Source organism: Aotus nancymaae, unplaced genomic scaffold (genome assembly GCF_030222135.1).
Source record: "Aotus nancymaae isolate 86718 unplaced genomic scaffold, 86718_ANA_hifiasm-v0.15.2.pri h1tg000062l, whole genome shotgun sequence".
Taxonomy (NCBI): Eukaryota; Metazoa; Chordata; class Mammalia; order Primates; family Aotidae; genus Aotus; species Aotus nancymaae.
In genome coordinates this window covers 32825003-32849399 of record NW_026988476.1, presented here as the reverse complement: position 1 = coordinate 32849399, position 24397 = coordinate 32825003, and the positions used below count along the sequence as shown (strand labels likewise).

At 47.2% G+C, this 24397-nt stretch overlaps 1 protein-coding gene across 3 annotated transcripts; it reads left to right on the top strand.

Annotated features, from left to right (window-relative positions):
• The first annotated feature begins 503 nt into the window (after positions 1-503).
• On the top strand, positions 504-24343 carry EPB42 (erythrocyte membrane protein band 4.2). 3 transcript variants are annotated; one of them, XM_012442263.3, is made up of 13 exons: positions 512-919; positions 5061-5246; positions 5876-6109; positions 7061-7179; positions 8118-8222; positions 9415-9592; positions 10104-10242; positions 10550-10647; positions 12055-12297; positions 12862-13161; positions 16493-16653; positions 17928-18061; positions 22097-24343. In XM_012442263.3, exons 1-13 carry the CDS (start codon positions 910-912, stop codon positions 22257-22259), a joined length of 2070 nt encoding a protein of 689 aa, XP_012297686.2. In that variant the 5' UTR covers positions 512-909; the 3' UTR covers positions 22260-24343. The 3 variants fall into 3 exon arrangements, with proteins under 3 accessions (XP_012297687.2, XP_012297686.2, XP_012297685.2); XM_012442262.3 differs by having other exon boundaries at positions 513-919; positions 10550-10653; XM_012442264.3 differs by lacking the exon at positions 16493-16653 and having other exon boundaries at positions 504-919; positions 10550-10653.
• Positions 24344-24397: the final 54 nt, after the last annotated feature.

The following is a 24397-nucleotide window of genomic DNA, read 5'->3' as shown; positions in this document are numbered from 1 at the left end:
CCCCACTGCCTAGATCCCCTCCCCACAGGGAGGGGAAAAAAAAAAATATTTTTTGCAGTACGTTTTATATCATTCTATAGACATTTCATATACATGCAAGCAAGTACAGCTGCTATAAGAGTGCTTCTGGTAACACAGTTTCAGAAGCCCAGGTAAGGCCAAAATGAGATCCTTGTCTTGTCTCTTCAGGAACTAAAGAAGGAAAAATTGAAAAGACGTAGGGCCTGAGTCCCAAGATAGTTCCAAACCTTCCCTGGTAGAGTGTCCCAGACCAGGTAGGCTTGGAAGAGTTGGGGCCTCAGCTTCTACTTTTAAGATATTTATTTTTCACCAACAAATTCTACTTCCTTATCTCTTTCACACAGATAAATTCCAGACATACATGTTCTCTCTATTATCAAAACAGCCCATGAACATCTAGCAACTTGCAGCCCCTGACATGTTTAGGGCCTGAGATTTGGAGTTGGATATGGGCCTCTTGTTTGTGGCATCCTCTCTTCCAGAGTCTTCCAGTGCAGTCCAATGACATCTCTGAGAGTCTCTTGAAGCCACTGAAGCAATAGCCTTCAAGGTCTCCAGTTGGCAGGTCTTCCCCATCCCACCCCCCTCCTCCAGGGCTGCCAGGCATATCCCTGCCTGGGCCTCCTGGCACAAAAGATAAAATGAACAGGGTTACTCCCAGCAACTGGCCCAGAAGATACCAGCAGGGAGGGAGTAGGAGAGAAGAAACCTGTCAGTGTGTCACAAGAGTAGTGGAAGGAAGTTTTGCTATTTCCAGCCTCTTAAGCCAGCAAAAGTGCATTCATCATTTTCTGTCTGGAAGAGAGAAGGCACAGAAGGAGCCGAGAAGCAACAGTTCAAGACAGGTGCTTCCTGCGGCCAAGTGGATAAGAGGAGCAGCCTGCAGCTATGGGACAGGGTAAGCCAGGCCAGCGCTCCACGGGGCTTGCTGGACTGTCTGCAGCCCCCACAGCATTATCTGTTTTCATTAAAGGAAGTGGGATGGATGGTGGGGAGAAACATGGTGGTATAACCGTGGAGGTGGGTGGGGGTACTGGTGATAGTGAGGTGGCTGTGGAGGGGGTGTGGTAGGTGGGTGCTGGTGAAGGTGATAGTGAGCTGGTTGTGGAGTGGTGTGATAATGGGTGCTGGTGGAAGCAGAGGCGATGGTGGGGCGGATGTAGAGTGTGGTGTGATAATGGGTGCTGGTGGAGGTGGAGGTGATGGTGGGGAGGTTGTGGAGTGGAGTGTGGTAATGGGTGCTGGTGGAGGTGGAGGTGATGGTGATGTTGCTATGGGGTGGTTATGGGGTAGGATGTTGGGGTAAACTGGTCATGATAGTTGTATGATGATGGTGAGATGGTGATGGTGGTTAATTTAACATGGGTTTATATTCTTATCCCAAGGTCATCATAGCATAAGTGTTCACAGCTTACTGATAGAAATGAGAGATACTATATGATACAAATGAGAGACACACTGGGAAGCATGAAGGTTCCAAAGCTTCTAGACCAAATAGGAGAGAAAGAGAGGTGGGAGTCAGGGAATCTACCTAAAATGGGTAGAGGCAGACACAAAGCAAGAAACCAGCAGAAGTGGTCAGAGTCACAGCACTCTTGGCAGGAATTATTATCTCCTGGCCTGGGAACTGCCTGGCTGTCTTGTGTCCTGAGAGAAGGAAGTGGGTAGGCAGAGGGAGATGATGCGGAGGTGTGGGGACAGTGGGATGCAGCTGTGGTTCTGTTGCTATAGAAACTGCCTCACTCCCCTGCCCTGGTTGGCCATTCTGGTGTGAAGAGGGCAACTGACCCTGAGACCAACGCCTGAGGGGGGAAAAAAGAATTCTGGGTGAATTCAGTCAATCATCTTAGGACAGACACCAATAAATCATTCATTTTATTCTGTAGAGACCAGACAAATTAAAAATCTACTCAATCAGAGAAACACATTTGAAGATATCAGGAGATTGTTTAGTCTAGTCCCAAATCCCTGTGGGCGCTAAATCCTGTCCAAGCAGTGGGTGGCAGATGGCGCAGTAGCCACCAGATGAGAATCAGTGAGTATGAGCTCATGACGTGCTGCGGTGGCTGGAGCTGGCTTGTGCTGGTTTGCAAGAGCCAATTGCTAAATTTTGAGGCATCTTGTGAACCAGTTCTTAAACACAGGCATTATTAAAAATTAAATTGTATAAACTTACAAGTAAAAAGCTATATTAAAAAGAAAGATAATAAATACTCTAAACTTTTCACCTCCTACGTAATTTACCTCTTTTTACCTTTATGTTCTTGAGGGTGTTTATGTCTCCTGTATCTCTATGGTAGAAAAACTACATGATGATGTGCCACTCTGTGCTTCTTCATAGCTCTGTGCTCACTAACATCACCTCAGTAGCTTCTAACTGGCCACAGGGGGAGTATTTTACACCACAGAACTCTGGCAAATGCTGTAACTCTGTACTGTCCCCTCACCACCCCCCTCCCTCCAGCCAGTCGTCAAACACAAAACTGCTTAAGGGGCACATTTGAGGCAACGCTGGGGCATTGTGAAAGGCAGAGATTGAGGAGGGTGGAGTACTGTGCACCTCTGAAGAGCATTCCACATGGTCTCTGTGTTAACACAACTTCTCATGGGCTGTGGTACAAATAGGAGACGCTGGGAAAACACGAAGGTATCATTGCCTCAGGACCCAGTGGGAGAGAAGTAGGGGTAGGAGTTAATGAATCCACCTAAAAGGGGCAGAGGTGGAGATAAACTAAGAAACTAGGCAGACTAGAGAATGCAGAAACCTCAGAGGCCCTGCGAGGGTCTGGCGGCACAGGTGGGGGCCTGAGGCCCCTGTGATGCATTTGAGAAAATCTCCTTTAAGGCTGTCTCAATGTTTTCATCCATTCATTGACAGAGCAAACACTGATTTGCTATCTATTGAGTTCTGCTGAGGCAGGGGATGCAGATATTAGAAAGCACTGTACCTCCGGGAGCTCACAGTGAAAGGGGGAGCAGAGGGCTAGGCAGGTGATGGGTATCAAATGGGTTAAGTGCTGAAGAAAGAGGACTGACCTCTACCAGGAGGAGTCAGTGAAGGCTACAGAGGTGGGTGCCTTTTGATCTTGGAAGTTGAGTGGCCATTTGCCAGATAGAGAAGAGATGGCGGGAGGCTTCCAGACAGAACCAGAATCCAGATGAATTCTAGTGACTTTTACTGTAACACTGTGGTCATTACATGGGTTCAGATACACTGAGGCTCAAGTCATACGACTTAGAATGTGACTAAGGCATTGGACCATCCAATCCAACTCAACCAGTCTGTAGCGGCAGGCTCATCCTGGGCCCCAGCACAAGCTTTGTGCTAAGCAGAAAGAGAAATCATTGTTGGTTTCCAAGTACTGCTGTACTTCAATTTACAAATCCTTGCCTCCCTGTGGCTACTTTATCTATAGCCATGGGATGACCAAGCCAAGTAGAGGAGGGGGATACAAGGATGCAAGGGGCACCCAAGGACACCAGGATGAGAGACAGAGGTTTCTTCCCTCCTCTGCACACTTTCATATTTCTTCATATTTAACCACTTCAGTTCTTTTGTCCTAAATAGATATCACTGGTATCTTCTATCATCCCCAACACTAGTGAAAGAAAAAGTAGAACATCCTTCCCCTCTACTCTTCAGCTGTAAGCCAGAGGGTCTGGGGACTGAGGGAAATTTGAAGTAGGAGTATCCTGAATTTGACAAGATATGTCTTGTAGTCTAATGGACATTGCCATCAGGGTCATATCACTTCTCTGAAGTGGATTAGACTTCATTTCATACCTGCGAGCAAAAGCTATAGCTTCTCTCTTAGGGCAGCCGAGCCAGTGCAAAAACTGCAGACTGCCTTTCAGACCAAGGAGATTCCCAATGGCCTCCTGCCATCAAAGGAACAAAAAGTACACAATTCCTTTGCTGCTAAAAAAAAAAACAAACAAAACAAAACAAAACAAAAAACAAAAAAAACCCTAAACCTCTTTTTCCAGCATTGTTCTTTATCTTTTGGCTTCTCTACTCCTCGTTTTTTTCTTCTGTCTTATGTTAATCTGTTCTCACACTGTTATAAAGACATACCTGAAACAGGGTAATTTATAAAGAAAAGTGGTTTAACCGGCTCATGGTTCTGTGGGCTGTACAAACTTCTGCTCCTGGGGAAGCCTCAGGAAACTTACAATTATGGCAGAAGGTGAAGGGGAAGCAAGCACATTTTCACATGACTGATGGGAGACACAGAGAGAGAGTGAAGGGGGAGGTGGTACACACTTTTAAACAAGCAGCACTAGAGGGATGGTGCTAAACCATTAGGAACCACCCCCATGACCCAATCACCTCCTACCAGGCCCCTCCTTAACACTGGGGATTACAATTCAACCTGCTATTTGGGCCTGGACACAAACCCAAGCCATATCACCTCTGTTAAATGAGAATTGACTAACAAACTCATAAAACTCCTGAGCCACCTCCTTGAAGGGTTTTTCTGGGCTGTATAGCGCTGTGAGTTTATGATAAGATTTTAGGTCAAAGAGCCATCATGCAGTCTCAGGTGAGTCAGTTCCACACTCAGCCTCACTCTTCTCATCTATAAAACAAGAGAATTGGACTCAGTGATCTCAAAACCAGCTCTAAAAATTATCTGGTTGTGCTCTAAGAAAAAGTGAATGAGGGTGAGAAAGATTGTGGGTTTTATTCATTGCTTGTGGACTGGGACCAGATAAAGGAGGCCAACAATGAGAATAAGCATTGTTCTTATTAATAATAACAACAATAACAGTTTCATTTATTGGGGCTTATTATGTATCTGACACTGTGCTAAATGTATTATACATCATCAAATCCCCACCACTCTGGAAGGAGGGATGATTCTTCTAAGGAAAAGGAAACCGAGACTCAGGGTGGTTAAGTTACTTTCCTGGGATTGCACTAATAAGTAAGTGGAGCCGAGGATTTGAACCCTGGTCTCTCTGACTCCAGAATCTCTGCTTGTACTTATGCTGTCACATTTACCTAGTTTCTATGACTTCTCTCTTTCCCATAACAGCCCTGGGTATCAAGAGCTGCGACTTTCAGGTAGCAAGAAACAATGAGGAGCACCACACCAAGGCCCTCAGCTCCCGGCGCCTCTTTGTGAGGAGGGGGCAGCCCTTCACCATCATCCTGCACTTCCGTGCTCCAGTCCACGCATTTCTGCCTGCTCTGAAGAAGGTGGCCCTCACTGCACAAACTGGTTAGTGAGACAGGCCTAGACTCCTTTGGCAGCAGCCCTGGGGGTTTCTCTCCAACACCCTGTTAAGGAATCAAGGGGCAACTGGCCCACATTGCAGCTGGGCCATAAGATGTCCTGCTTACCTGGCAGGGCAGTCATGAGGGTGCCACAAGACGATGTGCCTGGTAAATATTAGTTATAGTGACTCAGAAGCTGCCCAGCAGCAGCATCACCAAGGGCTTCCTTTCGGTTGCACAGATAATAGTAGCTTTGTAGAAAATTCTGGATGGAATCAAATCCAGGCTAAATATAACATTTAATTGCTACTGTTTATTGAATCCATACTACCTGTCAGGTGTTAGGCCAAGTACTTCACATGCAGTATTTCATTCAGTCCTTGCACGGGCCATGAAGCAGGTACCATTGTGATGCCCATTTTACAGACTACGAACCTTTCTAGATGTAGGTCCATGGGCACCGACAGCCTATGCTCTCCTATCACTCTTGATGGGTCTCATTTCTGGATGGGTCTCTTTCATTATCCTCCAAAAACAACTTTCACCTGCTCCATCTTTGTAATACCCTGACCTTATTACTCTGAGTTGTGGCCAAGAAGTCCCAATGACTGACTGATCACTGTGTGACTGCAGGAGAGCAGCCTTCCAAGATCAACAGGACCCAAGCCACATTCCCGATTTCTAGTCTGGGGGACCAAAAGTTGTGGAGTGCAGTGGTGGAGGAGAGAGATGCTCAGTCCTGGACCATCTCTGTGACCACACCTGTGGACGCTGTCATTGGCCACTACTCACTTCTGCTGCAGTTCTCAGGCAGGAAGCCATGCCTCCTGGGCCAGTTCACACTGCTCTTTAACCCCTGGAATAGAGGTAAGTTTGGACCTTGGCCAGCATAGGCTGCACAGGGACTCCAGGCACTGGAGCTGGGATGCAGTTATGGCAGGGAGCACCTGTGCCAGGCCCCTGCGGCAGCCCTCTCTAAGGGCAGCACCAACACCTAGTCTGTGCCAGGGTGGAGCAGGCTGAGGCTTTCCTAGTCTGTGCTCCTAGGGGTGGAGCAGGTTGCTTCCCACTGAAAGCAAAAGCTGTCTCACCACCAGACCCTTGTGCTGGCTCAGGCTATTTTGGTCACAGGAGTTGAGACTCACTGAGATGACGCTGGGAAAGCTGCCCTTCATTATAGCAGTACAGGGGTGAGAACTGGAGAGGGCCTCAGGATGAAGTGGCCTGAGGATGGACTTCTCTCCCTTTCCCCGCTATTCTGTGTCCAGAGTGCTCTCAGGTTTTGCAGGGCCTAAAGCTGATGCAATTTGGAGGATCCTCTTATGAAAAAGAATATACAATTTTGAACTGATAAGGCTCCCCACCAACCAGGGCCCCAAGGGGTCTGTGTTATCTCACAAGCTTCTTCTGCTTCCCAGGAAATCTACTGTTCCTGTCTTTGCTCCTCTCTTCTGGCTCATTCTGTTCTTGCAGATTGCTGGACACTCTCCAGACCCAACTGCCCTGTGTTGCCCAGGCTGGTCTCAAACTCCTGGCCTCAAACTATCCTCCTGCTTTGGCCTCCCAAAATGCTGGGATTGTAGGTGTGAGCCACTGCACCTGGCCAACCAAGCTTTTTAAGGTTGTTCTTGTCTGCCTGGCTTACCATAAAGGGCACACTCTGATTGACCCAGGGACTCTGGGCTGGGTCCCAGTGGCGACAGTGTTGAAGGGGTGGCCAGCAGCCAAACCTAATCTCAGCAGGGAGGAGAGAGGCCTGGATGTGAAGGGCGGACCTAGCACCCCCCACAGGCCCTCATCCCTACCCCTTCTCACCAGATGATGCTGTGTTCTTGAACAATGAGGCTCAGCGCAGGGAGTACTTGTTGAACCAGAATGGTCTCATCTACCTGGGCACAGCTGACTGCATCCAGCCAGAGTCCTGGGACTTTGGCCAGGTACCAGGGCCCTCTATGGGAGGAGTGTGTAGAGTGACTGTCCCATAACCTTGTATGTTCAGGCTAGACAGACCTGGTAGGTCCAAAAACCCCTGGTCATGAGACCATTTCTCTAGCCCATTTCAGCCTTGTGGTGCCTTTCTTTCCTTTGGGCCACATCAGAACATCCTCCGGAGATACCAGAATTATTTTCCTTAAAACTGGCAAATCAAGCCTCAGTTAAATCCCCACTGTCTTCGAGATAAAAACCAAATACCCCTAGCCTAACATCCACAGCCCTTCCAGCCAGGCCCCTGCTTTCCTTTCCCCATGAACCACCCCATATTCCAACTCCTCACCTCTCCAGAGCAACAGGCTGAATGTTCCCTCTGCCAGGAAGGGCTTCCCACCCTTATCTCCTGGCAAGCTCCTACCCCTCTCTCAAGACCTTCTCTAAGCCTTCCCCAACCCCAAAGGCAGAAGGAGCCTCTCCACTGTGCTGCTCTGTGATGGCATCTCTACAAGAGCCCTGGCCATGCTGCTGTGCTCTGTATCTAAGGGTCTGCATGACTATCTCCAGTTCTAAACCATGGGCTCCTCAGGAGCAGGAGCTGCCTCGGTATTCTCCACCCCCAGTTCAGGGCTGGTAGGAGCAGTAGGGGCTCACTAAATAGAAATGGAATGCAATGCAATGAAACAAAACCATGCAGCACTAGTCCTCAAGAGCTCATGCCCTACTGGGAGTCAGACAACAGAATAGGCAAAGGACTGGATGCCTGGGAAAAGGAACCCAGGGCACATTGAGAGGTGGGAGGAGGGAGCCAGAACTTTAAGGGATGAGGCAAGGGAGGCAGTTGTGGAGCGTGGATCTGGGAGAAGGACAAGATGATGAGGCTATCTTGTGGGTTGAGTGCCTGACCTGGAGACCCTTCATCATGGCCCTGTGTGATCCTTAACAGTTTGAGGGGGATGTCATTGACCTCAGTCTGCGCTTGCTGAATGAGGACAAGCAGGTAGAGAAGTGGAGCCAGCCGGTGCACGTGGTCCGTGTGTTGGGTGCCTTGGTAAGTAAGAGGCTGGGGAACCAGATGGGGCAGAGGTAAGGCAAGAGCCTTCTGACAGACCTGCCCCATCACCGTGACCCCATAAATCACAAATGGCCCCCTCTTCCCAGGGTATTGGGACAGTTCCTACAGAAGGGTCTGAGGAGAAGAAAAAAGGCAGGCAGTAGCATCCATAGCTGGAAGAAAAGCAAAGAAATGTGTCACACCTCAGGACACAAGCTCGCAGAAGACTAAGCCCTTCTTTCCATCCCCACACCCAGCCCCAACCTGGAGTTTAGGTCCATGGGAAGGAGCAGGAAGGGCCCATCTTACCCAGTGCTTGCTGCTGCAGTGATCAAAGGGACTTCTAAATTATTTGTAAGAATATGCAGACCATGATGGTTACCAGGCACAGTGGCTCACGCCTGTAATCCCAGCAATTTGGGGGGCCAAGGTGGGAGGATCACCTGAGGTCAGCTGACAGACCAGACTGACCAATATGGTGAAATCCCGTCTCTACTAAAAATACAAAAATTAGCTGGGGGTGGTGGTGCATGCCTGTAATCCCAGCTACTCGGGAGGCTGAGACAGGAGAATTACTTGAACCCAGGAGGCGGAGGTTACAGTGAGCCGAGATTCGAGATTGCACCACTGCACTCCAGCCTGGGCGACAGAGTAAGACTCCATCTCAAAAAAAAAAAAAAAAAAAAAGAATATGCAGACTGTGATGGTAACTTGGTGCTTTCCCTTGTCCCTAAAAATCCTCTCAGAGGAGTCATGCATTCACCATTCCCTCTTTGCCGCTGATGTGCCATCTGAAAAGGTGGCAAGGGTCCAGGCCAGCCTGCGAGTTGAAAGAAGCTTGGGATAAATGGCCTCCAGGACCCAGGAGCAAACCACCTCAAACGAGTCAGGGTGGAGGACTAAGAACCAGTGAAACCAGCCGCTGAGGAAGGGCAGCTTTCATGCTCCTCTTTGTGGCTGGAGCCAGAGGATTTGTTAAGAAGGAGGGTACTGGACTCCTGCCCTAGAGTATGACCCAGAGACCTAGGACAGAGCCCAGGAGCTGCAGGTTTAATCAGTACCAGGTAGCTCTGATGCCGGAGATCTGTTTGCCATGGTTGTAGTACTGCGGTGAGCCCTCTTTACCCATGCCCTGGAAGCTGTCCTGCCCGAGGGACTCATACTGACATCCACACATTTCCCCAAACAGCTGCAAGCTCTCAAGGAGAAAAGGGTCCTGCCCACCCCGCAGACCCCGGCCATCCAGAAAGGGGCCTTGCTGAACAAGCGACGGGGCAGCGTGCCCATCCTGCGGCAGTGGCTCACCGGCCGAGGCCGACCTGTGTATGATGGCCAGGCCTGGGTGTTGGCCGCTGTTGCTTGCACAGGTTGGTCCCCTTGTCTGCTGTACAGAGTGCCCTGCCTCTTGGGTTGTTCCCTGGCCTTCCATGTGGGAGGGACATTTCCAAAAGCAGGGGCTGCCTCCCTGTGGCCACATTTCCCCATCTCATTGCACAGAAGTAGTTGTCCCGGGCAGCTCCTCCCACCAGCTTCTGCTGCTTTTCCCCTCAGCAAAGTTGGGCTCATTTGCAAACTCTGCTCCCAAATTTACTTACTCTCCTAACTCTGCCCCAGCAGGGCAGCCCTGCAGTGCTGTGTTCTAGGTTCTGTTGCCCTCTTACCTGCTATATACCCCACATGCGGTAGAACCTGTGACTTACTGATTAGCCTTTATGTGTCCTGTTCTTGGCTGCCACTTCTAGATGCCTGCACTCCTCCTCCCAGGTTTTCAGTGCCCAGAGGAAATGTGAATGTGCCCATACTGAAAATGCCAGCCTTCCACACGCCCCCAGCCTGATCTCTCAAGTGCCCCCTGACACTCCATCCCTCTTCTCACAGTGCTGCGATGCTTGGGAATCCCTGCCCGCGTGGTGACCACCTTTGCCTCAGCACAGGGCACCGGTGGGCGTTTGCTCGTAGATGAATACTATAATGAGGAGGGACTTCAGAACGGAGAAGGCCGGAGAGGCAGAATCTGGTGAGAAGCCTGAGAGAGATGAGGTTCCAAGCCAGGAAGGGCTCCAACCCTGTATGGCACATCTCTACAGGAGCCCCATCCCCTGCGTGACCCTGGCATGGAAGAGAGTAGGCTTTCAAGACCCTTGAAGGCGAGCACTGATGGTCAGTGGTGGTGTGCACGCCCCTTCCTGGGAGTGCCACAGCCACTGTGACACAGTGACCTCCCATGCCACTGGAACAACAACAACTCTGCCAGGCTGCATTTCCAGAACCTCTTCAGCACCCCTTTTGCTTCCCACTTGAATTTTTCTCTTTGCTACATTTAGGATCTTCCAGACTTCCACAGAGTGCTGGATGACACGGCCTGCCTTGCCCCAGGGTTATGATGGATGGCAGATTCTGCACCCAAGTGCTCCTAATGGAGGTAGAGGTAAAGCCTAGGGGTGGGTCTAGGACCACGCAGGGCTGCACAGAGCTGCAAGAGATGAAAGAGTCCCCTGGAGAGGACTCGGGAGCAGCAGGCAGTCCCAAGGGGTCTGCGTCCTCGAAAACAGGAGAAGCATGAGGCATGACAGTGGCCAGCAGAAGGCTGATCTGATGCCAGTGGGCTCATGGGAATAGAGGTGCCAGCCATCCCGGCCACAAGGTTATAGGGAGATGAGGCACTTTAGAGCAGTGGGTTAGGGAGTTGGGTTGCAGTGAAGGGCAGAGAATCTTTTTTTATTTTTTTGAAAATAATTTCAACTTTTATTTTAGATTCAGGGGCTAGATGTGCAGGTTACATGGGTCTGTTGCATGATGCTGAGATTTGGTGTGTGATTGCTCCCATTACCCAGGTACTGAACATAGTACCCAATAGTTTTCAACCCCTCCCCATCCCTTATGCCTCCAGTAGTCTCCAGTGTCTGTTGCCATTTTTATGTCCATGAATACCCAATATTTAGTTCCCACTAATAAGTAAAAACATGCAATATTTGGTTTTCTGTTCCTACATGAATTTGCTTAGGATAATGACCTCCAGCTGCATCCGTGTTGCTACAGAGGACATGATCTCATTCTTTCCTATGGCTGTGTAGTATTCCATGGTATATATGTACCATATTTTCTTTATCCAACCCACCATTGATAGGCACCTAGGTTGATTCCATCTTTGCTATTGTGTATAGTGCTGCAACAAACATATGAGTGCATGTGTCTTTTTGGCAGAACAATTTATTTCCTCTTGGATATATATCCAATAATGGGATTGCTGGGTTGAATGGTAGTTCTAAGTGCTTTGAGAAATCTCCAGCTTTTCATAGGATCATAAGATTATAAGGATCTTAAGATGGTGAGTGGCTGTGTTAGGTGAGAGGCTTGCAGCAGGGGGTTCTGAGGACATGGATGAAGAGGGTATCAGGATAGGCTACAGTCCAGAAAAGGAAGCTTCAGGACCCATAAAAGATAGCTCTTCCTCACCAAGGAACAGAAATGGCACAGAGCCTGGCACCTAGTAAGTGCTCAAGAAAGGCGGCCCTATTCCTGTCATATCCGTAGTAAAGCTGTTTTGGGAGTTTCTCATGCTAAGTGTGGCCCTCTCAGCTTCTGCCTGTCCATTTCATGAGTTGACTCCTGCCATATTCCATGACCAGAAAGTCTTATCACTAAATAGTTGATCTCTAAATAGTTTCACCTCTGTGACTTTCTCAGAAGCCCTGCCTAGTGCTGACCTCTGACCTTGGTCCTCGGGGAGGGAAAATAGGCAAGAGGATGGGGACTGAGGTTATGCAGCTCTGAACTGAGCACAGGTCTAGGCACGGCTTCCAGGCTCACCAGCCTTTCTCTCCCTCAGTCCTGGGGTCCTGTGATCTGGTGCCGGTCAGAGCAGTCAAGGAAGGGATGCTGGGGCTGACCCCTGCAGTGTCAGACCTTTTTGCTGCCATAAATGCCTCATGTGTGGTCTGGAAGTGCCGTGAGGATGGGAAACTGGAGTTGACTGACTCCAACACAAAGTATGTTGGCAACAACATCAGCACCAAGGGTGTGGGCAGCGACCGCTGTGAGGACATCACTCAGAACTACAAGTATCCTGAAGGTACGGGCCAGGGAAGGGCCCCAGGCTTCTCGGTACCTGAAACAGCAAATGAGGGAAAGGGATGGGCCTGGCAGATGCAGTCAGAAAGAGTCCCTGTCCTTTCCCCATCATATAAAACAGGGTTTCTCAACCCCATTGGACACCATTGACATTTGGGGACAGATATTTGTTGTAGGGGCTGCACACCCTAGGACATTTAGCAGCATTCCTGATCCTCAGAGTAAGTCTAAATTCTTCCACATAAAAGATTCAGTTCCCTGCAAAACTGTCCTCAGAGACAGTGTGACTTGTCCCCAACCTTGCTGTCTCATCGTTCAAGGGGCAAATTCATAACACTTGAAAAAGAACTTGGTCCTTGAGTGGCTTGGAAGAGACACACTGTGTCGGTGGTGGATCTGCCTCACACAGACATTTTGGGGCTAAATATGGCCTTAGAGGTTTGCAGAAATCTTGTGACTTTGGCATTTGAGCAGAAGTGGGTAAATGGTTTTGATTCCTGGGCTTTTATTAGAAGCATTTATATCTCCCGGGTAAAAGGTTGGCTTTGTTTCTTCCCTTCTCCAGGGTCTCTTCAGGAAAAAGAGGTGCTGGAGCGAGTCAAGAAAGAGAGAATGAAATTTGGGAAAGACAATGGCATCTGTCCTCCCAGTCTCGAGACTGCCAATCCTCTGTACCTGTTCTTGAAAGCACCCAGCTCCCTACCCTTGAGAGGGGATGGCCAGATCTCAGTGACGCTGATTAACCACAGTGAGCAGGAGAAGGCAGTGCAGCTGGCAATTGGGGTCCAGGCTGTGCACTACAACGGTGTCCTTGCTGCCGAGCTCTGGAGGAAGAAGCTGTCCCTCACACTCAGTGACAACCTGGGTAATGCTCTGTGGCCACACCAGACATCCCACACACACATGGCCCTTGCCTTGGGCAGGCAGCAGCCACAGGGCAACCCCCTGCAGTTTCTCGAGATGGCTTTGAGCCTCTGGTGCTCACTCTTGTGCTCTCTCTCATTCACTCATTCAACACATATTTATTGGGCCCGAAGCAGGAAAAAAACATGATACCAACTGCAATCAGATCAGTAAACAGACCCTTCATAGCAGTGTGAGAAGCGTTTGCTGAGTTTAACAGAGTACGATGGCAGGGGAGCATCTCCTTCAGGCTGGAGTAGGCTGCCCCAAAATAAATTGTACTGCATTGAATCTGGAAGGATGAGTAGGAGAGTAATGGCCAGAAAAGTAAGTCGCAGCATTCCAGATGGAAGGAGCAACATCCCTCCTTATCCTTGAGGTTCTTATTTAATTGGTCTGGAATGGGGTCCAGGCATTGTTTTTTTAAAAACAAACAAACAAATAACACCCTGTGTTATTCTATGGTTAAGATTCCCTGAACTAGAGCAATTGCTCTTAATTTTTGCTGCACATTAGAATCACCTGGGGAAGTTTCATGCTCAGCCTGTGTCCCAAGCCAGTTAAATCAGAAATTCCCTGGTGGCCCGGGCTTGGTGGCTCACACCTGTAATCCCAGCACTTTGGGAGGAAAAGGCAGGTGGATCACCTGAGGTCAGGAGTTAAGACCAGCCTGGCCAATGTGGTGAAACCTTGACTCTACTAAAAATGGAAAAATTAGCTGGGCATGGTGGCACGCATCTGTAATCCCTGCTACTGGGGAGGCTGAGGCAGGAGAATTGCTTGAACCCAAGAGGCGGAGGTTGCAGTGAGCCAAGACATGCCACCGCACTGCAGCCTGGGCAATGCAGTGACACTCCATCTCAAAAAGAAAAAAAAAAAACTCTATGATGGAACACATCAGAATTTTTTTAAAACTCAGGTAATTCCAATGTGCAGACAAGTCTGAGAATCAGTTGACTAGAGCTTGTCTACAGCATTGCAACAGCCTTCTAACCAGTCACCCCACCTCCAGTCTCTGCATCACTCTTCTCTTTCCAAGCATGGGAGGAGTGGAGTCAGGGGAGTGACGTGAGAGCTGGACAGGGCCTGGGTCACACAGGGTCTTATCTGTCTTGCTAAGGAGTTTGAGTTTTGTTCTCTGAGTAATGGAAAGCTGGTGGAAGGTTTCAACCAGGGTAGTCAATGGAATCAGAAATTCATTTTAACAAGAAAGAACTTTTGGCAGAATGGACTGGAAAGGGTCATATATGAAGAATGTTTCTTAACCTTGGCTATACATTGAGTCATCTGGCGAACTTTTTTGGGGGGGCTGGGAGGCAGCCTTCTGAGCCAGAGTAGGCTCAGAGACTCCAGTCATCTGGGAAACTTTAAAAAAATACTAATGTCTGGGCCTCACTGCCAGAATCTGATGTAACTGATTTGGGGTGTAGCCTGGCATTAGGATTGTTTTTTTTTTTTTTTTTTTAGTCAGAGTTTCGCTCTTGTTACCCAGGCTGGAGTGCAATGGCGCGATCTCAGCTCACCGCAACTTCTGCCTCCTGGGTTCAGGCAATTCTCCTGCCTCAGCCTCCTGAGTAGCTGGGATTACAGGCACGCGCCACCATGCCCAGCTAATTTTTTGTATATTTAGTAGAGACAGGGTTTCACCATGTTGACCAGGATGGTCTCGATCTCTTGACCTCGTGATCCACCCGCCTCGGCCTCCCAAAGTGCTGGGATTATAGGCGTGAGCCACCACGCCTGGCCAGGATTGTTTTGTAGAGCTCCCGACTTGATTCTAATGTACATCCAGTGTTGAGAACCACTGGATTGAAGATGAGAAGATTTTGTAGTCATCAAGTCAAGAAATGAAGGCTAAACTAAGCTGGAAGCACTTAGAATTAAAACATGTTAAGGAGTTGGGATAGATTGGACTTGTGAATGTGTGAGTGTATATGTGTGTGGTGGGTGCTTCTGGTATGGGTGGGTCACTAGAATAGGAAAAATGGGGAAGAGCAGGTTTGGGGAGAAAAAGGATGTATTTGTTTGTGGCATATAGTGTCTGAAAGCCCATGACCCATCCAAGTGGAGCTGACCAGTAGGCAGCAAGAAACCTTGATAAGATAAAGTTCTGGGCTGGAGCTCAGACATGGAAATCCCAACACAGAGGGGCCAACAAAGAGTCAGGGCATAGATGAGCTCATGGCAGTGGGGAGAGGACAGTGAGTAGATGAGAGGGTGAGGAGGGAACCCAGCAGCAGCAGCAGCAGTATTTAGGAGACAGTCAGGGGAAAAGCAGAGAGAAAGGGAGGCCAGGAAGTCAGAGGAAGGGGGCACCCAGCAAGGTCAGCAGAGAGGGCATGAGGAGTCAGTGCTGAAAAGCACCATTAAGAGAGTGGCCTTGCAGAGAAGCTTCCTGGGCGTTAAGCCGGTTGAGTTGGGAAGGTGAGACAAACTGCCCAGTCCTCCCTGGAGGCATGACAGGAAAAGGGAGGCTAGGGGTTAGTCAGCCAGGGACACTGGGCAGAGGGAGAGTGCTGAACCTGCTTCCATGCTGAGGAAAATAAGCAGGCCAGAGGGAAAGAATGCAGCCTCAGGAGAGATGGGTTAAAATTGATACAGCTATGCTTGGGGAAATGAGACAACTAGAATAATTGTAGCTCACATTTATTGGGCACTTACATTTGCCCAAAATGGTGTTAAGTGCTTTATATGCATCATCTTAGTAGCCCTCACAACAACATTCTGAGGCAAGAACCATTGCTATTGCCACTTTACAGATGAGATGAGACACAGAGAGGTTCAATAATTTACTCAAAGTTACACAGCTAGTGTGATGGGGTCAGGAGGGGCACAGATTTAGAAAGCAGAGGATTCAACTTGGGCAGGGCGGATACATCATCACCTGAGCAGTGGTGACAGTAGGAGCAGATGTTTCTGTCTGTAGGGTGACAGAGTAAGACCCTGTCCCTAAAACAAAACAAAAAGCCTACAAACAACACAAACCATCCCACTAGGAAGGCATTATTATGAGACAAGGACACAGGCCCAAATAGCTTAACTTGCTCTAGTTCACTGGGACCCTTCCCCAACCTCACTAAGGTGGTTTGCCAAGAGCGCTGTTGGAGGTGGTGATGAGTATGAGGGTAAGGAATAGGGTCTTGAGTGAGTTCCAAGCATACAGTTGCTGGGGGAAATGGGGCATTTTTCTGACCTCAGTGAGGCCCTGAGTCCTTTGCATTGTGCGTGTAACTACGGCTGTTTCTGGGGTACACACACCCATTGGCACTGACTCCACCTGTTGTGTGTTTCAGAAAAGACAATAACCATTGGCCTGTTCTTCTCCAATTTTGAGCAAAATGTACCTGAGAACACCTTCCTTAGACTCACCGCCATGGCAACATACTCTGAGTCCAGCCTTAGCTGCTTTGCTCAGGAAGACATTGCCATTTGTAAACCACACCTTGCCATCAAGGTAGGCACCAGTCCTCCCGAGTTGCCCTCAATGTGCCACCACTCAGGTCCACATTTCAGAAGGAATCCAAGCCCCTTCAGAGCAGATGACTCTGCTACAGGATTGAGGGAAAGGGATGGGCCTGGCAGATGCAGTCAGAAAGAGTCCCTGTCCTTTCTCCATCATATAAAACAGGGTTTCTCAACCCCATTGGACACCATTGACATTTGGGGACAGATATTTGTTGTAGGGGCTGTACCAGAAAATGCTACATTTAAGAGCTTTTTCTCTTGAGAGAGTTTTTACATACCCTATTAAGGTTTAAATCTTCCAACTTCTTTAGTTAGTTAAGTAAAGGTTTCTAAAATTGGGGCATTCCTAGTTGCTGCCTCCTACCTACAGGGATCATAATTGCCTATGTTTATTTAGCACTTCCTACACATGCCAGAGGATTTTTCACCTCCTTTTTCTTTCTAAGCCCTGTGAGGTGGACCTGTTCCCATTATTGAGATTTATTTTAAAAAGCTGAGTCCTAGAGAGCAACATGCCTAAGATCATAAAAACAGGAAGTTCTTGAGGCTTGTGCCTATTGGCGCAGCCCTCTTTCCATGTGTCTACCCTGGCCAAAATGAATGAGATCTGATCCCTGCCCTCAAGCAGGTTATAGTTTAGTTTGGAAAACACAACATTTGGTGTTCCAGATAAGTGCTTTAATAGATGCACAAAGTTGCTATGGAATAAGCAATAAGTGAAGCAAAGAGGATTAATTCCAGCTGGTGGGTTTAGGGATGACTTTATGAAGGAGATGACATTTATGCTGGACCTTGAAAAATGAGTACTCTTTCAATATAGAGGTAAGGGAAGGCCACTGAAGGCAGAAGACAGAAAAGAGGTGCAATGGAAGGTAGCCTGAGGAGTGTGCTGGGGATGGGACAGTCCCTGATGGGGCTGGGATGTCACTTAGTCATGGGAAGAACAGGTGAAGTGGGAGAGGGAGGTTGGGGGAACACCATGAAGAACTCTGAATACAATGTAAGTTGAATTCCTAAGATGGTGGGAAACCTTCCAAGATGTCTGCATAGAGGAGAGGCACCATCACAAATCATCAGTGATGGACCAAGGGTGAGAATAAATGCAGGAAGAGCAGGTAGAGCGGGTAGAAGACATCAGCTGTGAGGTTTGGGTCAGCTTGGCAGAGATGAGGAAACTTACTGAGGGTACAGGGGTGCAGGGGAGAAGAGAGTGACTGTGGCTGTGTCCTTGACATCCACAGCAGGCATTGCTTCTTCCCACAGATGCCAGAGAAAGCAGAGCAGTACCAACCCCTCACAGCCTCAGTCAGCCTCCAGAATTCCCTAGATGCCCCCATAGAGGACTGTGTGATCTCCATCCTGGGAAGGGGGCTCATTCACAGGGAGAGGAGCTACAGGTAAGTGATGGCAGACTTCTCTTCCCCCTGAAATGTCTCAACAGGTCAGAAAGGCAGGGCCCAAGAGAAAGAGTCTCTCTTTTTTGTGTCCTTGCAGACAGCAGATACCCACAGAAACTGAACTAAAGGATTAGGGCTACCAAGTGGCTTCCCTCATCCTGGGACCACTATATCTGTAGGAGAATAGGAGTGAGGCAGGCTATGTGGGCCCCTTGGGCACCTACTTGCCCTCATTGCTGCCCTGATCATGCAGGGAGAGCCTGGGTATTGCTGTGAATGCAGGTGAGGGCATTAGGGCTGGGTATTGGAGAGTAATGAAGGGAGGACAGGCTACCTCTCATTGTGATCAGAGGGCTGCATTCTGGTAGTCACCACCACAATACACAATTTAATTTATTCCCTTTTATTCCCATTTTCACCACCACCTTTCATGTCCTTTTATTTGAACATGTAAAATGTGTACTGTTGCTTTCATGAGCCTATATTTTTAACTTATATAAATTTATAATTAATTGCTTTTCTTACTTTTCACTCAGAACTATGTTCTTAAGATTTATGCCTATATGTCTTCTGCTACATAATATTCTATCATGTACACCCCACCACTTTCTGCCACTCTGCTCTACAGAGATGGGCACCCAGAGTGCCTCCAACTCTAACACTGAAAATAATGTTACAGTGAACATCCTCACATAGGTCTCCTTATATACTTGTTTGAAACTTTGGTGGAGTCTGAGGATATATATACCCAGGAATAGAATTGCTGGGTCACTGGATATGATGTGGTTTGAACAGGTACTGTCAGATTTGCAGAATGGCTGCAAGTCTCCACTCCCTCCAGCAGTACATGAGAGTTTCGATATTCGTACCTCTCCTTCATTCCTGGCAATACCCAGCTATTAATATTTTCTTCCAGTCTAATATAAATGAAGTAATATCTTACTATTGTTTTAATTGCAACTCTTCATGTTTGTTAGCCTTTTATGTTTTCTTCTCGGTAAGTAGTTTGTCTTTATTTTGCCCACTTTTCTTTTGGTGTCTCTACTCTTCCTTCTTGTTGATTTGTAGAAGTTCCCTGTATAGTCCAGGTATTAGTCTCTTGTTGATTTTAAATGTTGCGAGTATCTTCTTTCATTATGTCTACTGCATCCTTAGTTGAATATACAGTATAAAGTTCAAGATATCTGTACCTACTGTCCTGAGGTCCCTAGCAGATGTGTGAGTTACTGAGTCATTCTTGCTAATAAGTCAAGAAGAGGGACTGTCAACATTTAACCAGACTTCTGTGGTCTCCCAAATCAATTGTGGGGCAAAGCTCTTCAAAGGAAGTCTGTCACCAAAAGAAGGTTTATAGGCAGGCCAGGAGGTTGCTGACAAGGCTCCAGCCACCACCTGCTGACATACTGACATCCTCTCAATAAGCCTGCTACATCCACTGTGCTTAGCAATAAGCAAAGGTTCCAAAGCTATAGCTCTTTTCATTAGTTTATGTTCATGCTGCTGTGCTGATAAACACATACCTGGGAAGAAAAAGAGGTTTAACTGGACTTACAGTTCCACATGGCTAGGGAGTCCTCAGAATCATGGAGGGAGGTGAAAGGCACTTCTAATATGGTGATGGCAAGAGAAAATGAGGAAGAACCAAAAGTGGAAACCCATGATAAACCCATTGGATCTTGTGAGACTCACTATCACAAGAATAGCATGGGAAAGCCCAGCCCCTGTAATTCAATTACCACCCCCTGGAATCCTCTCACAACACATGGGAATTCTGGGAGACAGAATTCAAGTTGAGATTTGGGTGGGGACACAGCCAAATCATATCATTCTGCCCCTGGTCCATCCAAATCTTATGTCCTCACATTTCAAAACCAATCATGCCTTCCCAATAGTCCCCCAAAGTCTTAACTCATTTCAGTATTAACCCAAAATCCACAATCCAAAGTCTCACCTGAGACAAGGTAAATCCCTTCCACCTATCAGCCTGTAAAATCAAAAACAAGCTAATTACTTCCTAGATATAATGGGGATACAGGTACTGGGTAAATACAGCCATTCCAAGTGGGAGAAATTGGCCAAAACAAAGGAGTTACAGGGCCCAGGTGAGTCCAAAATCCAGCAGGGCAGTCAAATTTCAATGCTCCAAAATGTTCTCCTTTGACTCCAGGTCTCACATCCAGGTCACACTGATGCAAGAGGTGGGCTTCCATGGTCTTGGGCAGCTTTGCAGGGTACAGCCTCCCTTTCAGTTGCTTTCATGGGCTGGCATTGTCTGTGGCTTTTCCAGGTACACAGTGCAAGCTGTCAGTGGATCTACCATTCTGGGGTCTGGAGGATGGTGGCCCTCTTCTCTTAGCTCCACTAGGTAGTGCCCCAGTAGGGACTCTGTGGAGGCTCTGACCCCACATTTCCCTTCTGCACTGTCTTAGGAGAGGTTCTCCATGAGGACCCCACCCCTGCAGAAAACTTATGCCTGGGCATCCAGACATTTCCATATATCTTCTGAAATCTAGGCAGAGGTTCCCAAACCTCAGTTCTTGACTTCTGCGCACCCACAGGCTCAACACCATTGGAAGCTGCCAAGGCTTGGGGCTTCCACCCTCTGAAGCCATAGCCCAAGCTGTATGTTGGCTCCTTTCAGCCACAGCTGGAGTGGTTGGGACACAGGGCACCAAGTCCTTAGCCTGCACACAGCACAGGGACATTGGGCCTGGCCCACTAAACCAATTTTTCCTCCTGGGCCTCCAGGCCTGTGATGGGAGGGGCTGGTATAAACATCTCTGACATGGCCTGGAGACATTTTCCCCATGGTCTTCAGGATTAATATTAGGCTCCTTGCTACTTATGCAAATTTCTGCAGCTGGCTTGAATTTTTCCCCAGAAAATGGGTTTTTCTTTTCTATTGGATAGTCAGGCTGCAAATTTTCCAAACTTTTATGCTCTGCTTCCCTTAAAAAGCTGAATGCCTTTAACAGCACCCAAGTCATCTCTTGAATGCTTTGCTACTTAGAGATTTCTTCCACCAGATATCCTAAATCATCTTTCTCAAGTTCAAAGTTCCACAAATCTCTAGGGCAGGGGCAAAATGCCACCAATCTCTTTGCTAAAACATAACAAAAGTCACCTTTGCTCTAGTTCCCAACAAGTTCCTCATTTCCATCTGAGACCACCTCAGCCTGGATTTTATTGTCCATATTGCTATCAGCATTTTGGGCAAAGCCATTCAACAAGTCTCTAGGAGGTTCCAAGCTTTCCTACATTCTCCTGTCTTCTTCTGAGCCCTTCAAACTGCTCTAATCTCTGCCTGTTATCCAGTTCCAAAGTCACTTCCACATTTGCAGGTATCTTTTCAGCTATGCCCCACTCTACTAGTACCAATTTACTGTATTAGTTTGTTTTCAGGTTGCTGATAAAGACACACCTGAGACTGGGAAGAAAAAGAGATTTAATTGGACTTACAGTTCCACATGGCTGGGGAGGCCTCAGAATCATGGTGGGAGGTGAAAGGCACTTCTAACATGGTGGTGGCAAGAGAAAATGAAGAAGCAAAACAGAAACCCCTGATGAGCCCATCATATCTTGTGAGGCTTATTCACTATAAAGAGAATAGCATAGGAAAGACTGGCTCCCATGATTCAATTACCTCCCCCTGGGTCCCTTCCACAACACATGGGAATTCTGGGAGATAGAATTCAAGTTGACATTTGGGTGAGACATAGCAAAACCATATCACTCTTCCAAAGAGACTCCAGTACCATTACCAGGAATTGAACCAGAAGGAAGTCACAGATGACAAAAGCAACAATAGATGTAGCTTGGTAGCCCTTGGGATGTCTCTTCTCAACCATGCAGTTGCTCAGCATTGGGTGGCTCCTGTCTTCTATTCCTTTGTAAACACTTCTATTTTAATAGCAAGGTACTTAGATGTTTATTTGTGCATGGTCCACCTCTTCAAGCAAGGAAAGATCAGTCACTGGGACCAGCAGAGCAATGAACCTGGGACAGAACTACCATCTGCCTTTTCCTTTATTTCAGATTCGGTTCAGTGTGGCCCGAAAATACCATGTGTACGCAGTTCCAGTTCACGCCAACACACTTGGGGCTCCAGAGGCTCACTGTGGAAGTGGACTGCAACATGTTCCAGAACCTAACCAACTATAAAAGCGTCACTGTGGTAGCCCCTGAACTGTCAGCTTAAACTTCAGCTCTAGCACCACTCTCCTGTCAGTCCTTGACTCTACAATCTAAATCAAACATGTGCTAGGAAGAGAAACTTTGCATCTCAGTGTTTGTGTTGCTATAAAGGAATACCTGAGGCTGGGTAGAAAAGAGGTTTATTTGGCTCGCGGTTCTGCAGGCTGTACAAGAAACAGTGAAGGCTTCAGGCTGCTTCCACTCATGCAGGAAAGTGAAGGAGTCGACGTAAGCAGAGATCACAGGGCAAGAATGGGTGGGGAGGGGGTAGGTGCCAGGTGCCAGCCTCATTTTAACAGCCAGCTTGGGAGTGAGGGAGGGATGTATAGAGTGAGAACTCACTCATTACCCCAAGGACAGAACCAAGCCATTCATGAGGGACCCAAACACCTCCTATTAGGCCTTACCTCCAACACTGGGGATCAGATAGCCAAACTACATCACTTTGTTTATCAGACAAATGAGTAGTCATTCAAGTTGGGCAGAAGAGTGACCAAGAACAAAACTAGATTCCCAGAAATCAGTAAAACGTTTATTTCTGTCACCCCAGCTAAGGCAGTCATGAAGACCAGTTGTCTTACAATAGACACTACTGGGTGAAGTGACAAAAAGAAGCCTTTGAAAAGGTGCTTAGATACCTTTACAAAGTACATTCAGATTTTCAGGTTCAGGTTTTTTGCAACCATTTTACTGCTCATTAATACACTCACTAACTTGCAGGTAAGGGAAAGAACCTAACACTTAAATCACTCTTATATTTCTCATGAAGTGGGATGATATTATCCTAAAATGGAATTTTTAGGTAATCTTAGAATTACATTGGTCAAGCTTGGTGCAGTAGCTCACGCCTGTAATCCCAGAACTTTGGGAGGCTGACGTGGGCGGATCACCTGAGGTCAGGAGTTCGAGACCAGCCTGGCCAACATGATGAAACCCCATCTCTACTAAAAGTACAAATATTAGCTGGGCGTGGTGTGCACACTTGTAATCCCAGCTACTTGGGAGGCTGAAGCCAGGGAATATCTTGAGAACCCGGGAGGCAGAGGTTGCAGTAAGCCAAGATTGTGCCATTGTACTCCAGCTTGCGGGGCAGAGCAAGACACCATCTCAAAAAAAAAAATGTACATTGATCAGTGCTTTCTCTGATTGTTATCCTTAAAGATCCAAACATGACTGAACAAAGTTATACAATATAGGACCTGAGAGAATTATTCAGCTATAGATAAATCTTTATATTAGAGTTCTATATTCATTAAGTATCCCACAATTAAAGTCTGATGTTAATAACATGAATTTGATCCAGTAGAAAAATATTTTTTTAAAAAGTATATAAAAAATAGGCTCTATAAGAAGAAAGAACTAGACTCCTTTTGTACAAAGTTATTTTGTTTGTTATTTTGTTGCCTTGGCACTCTATCAGTTTAGTTTTAGTTTCTTCCCTTTATGACACTTGTTAACAGTACAAAATGGCACTTTCAAACAGTGAATTAAAACACATTTGGCTTAAGGAATTTCAACCCCCAGTATACACTAGTCACTCAAAGAATGACTGTTGTTGCTGATTATACCTAGAGAGAGCAGAAAGGCGTATGTGAAGAATTACACCTACAGAAGGAAAAGGACAGGCATTAGAGGTAGTGGAGACCTGCAGGACATGCAAAAGGCCCAATTCAGCTCACCAGAATATACATCACTACAGGTTTACACTGCTTTCCAATATGAAGTCTTCTAGACTGATGCAAAAGTATAATTAAGTGGTGATGGTTTTGCAAAAGGATCAACTGAAAAGGCCCTTAAAATTACATAAAATCTCTTATACACTAAAAAAATTTTGATTTATAAAAATTTGGTATTTACATTTGGGGACACATGTAACAGAGGACAATACAAGTACGCATAAGGAAATAAATCTGTTCAACAAGGTGGGCAAACCTAACATCAGCTCAATGCCAAAATATTTTAGAGACATGGAGTAACCTGAGATAATATTCAGAAAAGGACTTGTTGATAATAATATATAACATGGTGAAATACTAAGATGAATTTTGGAGTAATCTTTTCTAAATAAAGGGTTTTGTTCTAAATACACTTCTGATCAGAATCAGATTTTTAAACCTACAAACCCAAATGAAAGCAATGTTT

What these genes read in the sequence shown, in the direction of transcription:
- EPB42 (XM_012442262.3), top strand. An exon ending in CTTTAACCCCTGGAATAGAG is followed by an intron (nt 6,110 to 7,060) that starts GTAAGTTTGGAC and finishes CCTTCTCACCAG; the next exon opens with ATGATGCTGTGTTCTTGAAC. An exon ending in CACAGGGAGAGGAGCTACAG is followed by an intron (nt 18,062 to 22,096) that starts GTAAGTGATGGC and finishes CCTTTATTTCAG; the next exon opens with ATTCGGTTCAGTGTGGCCCG.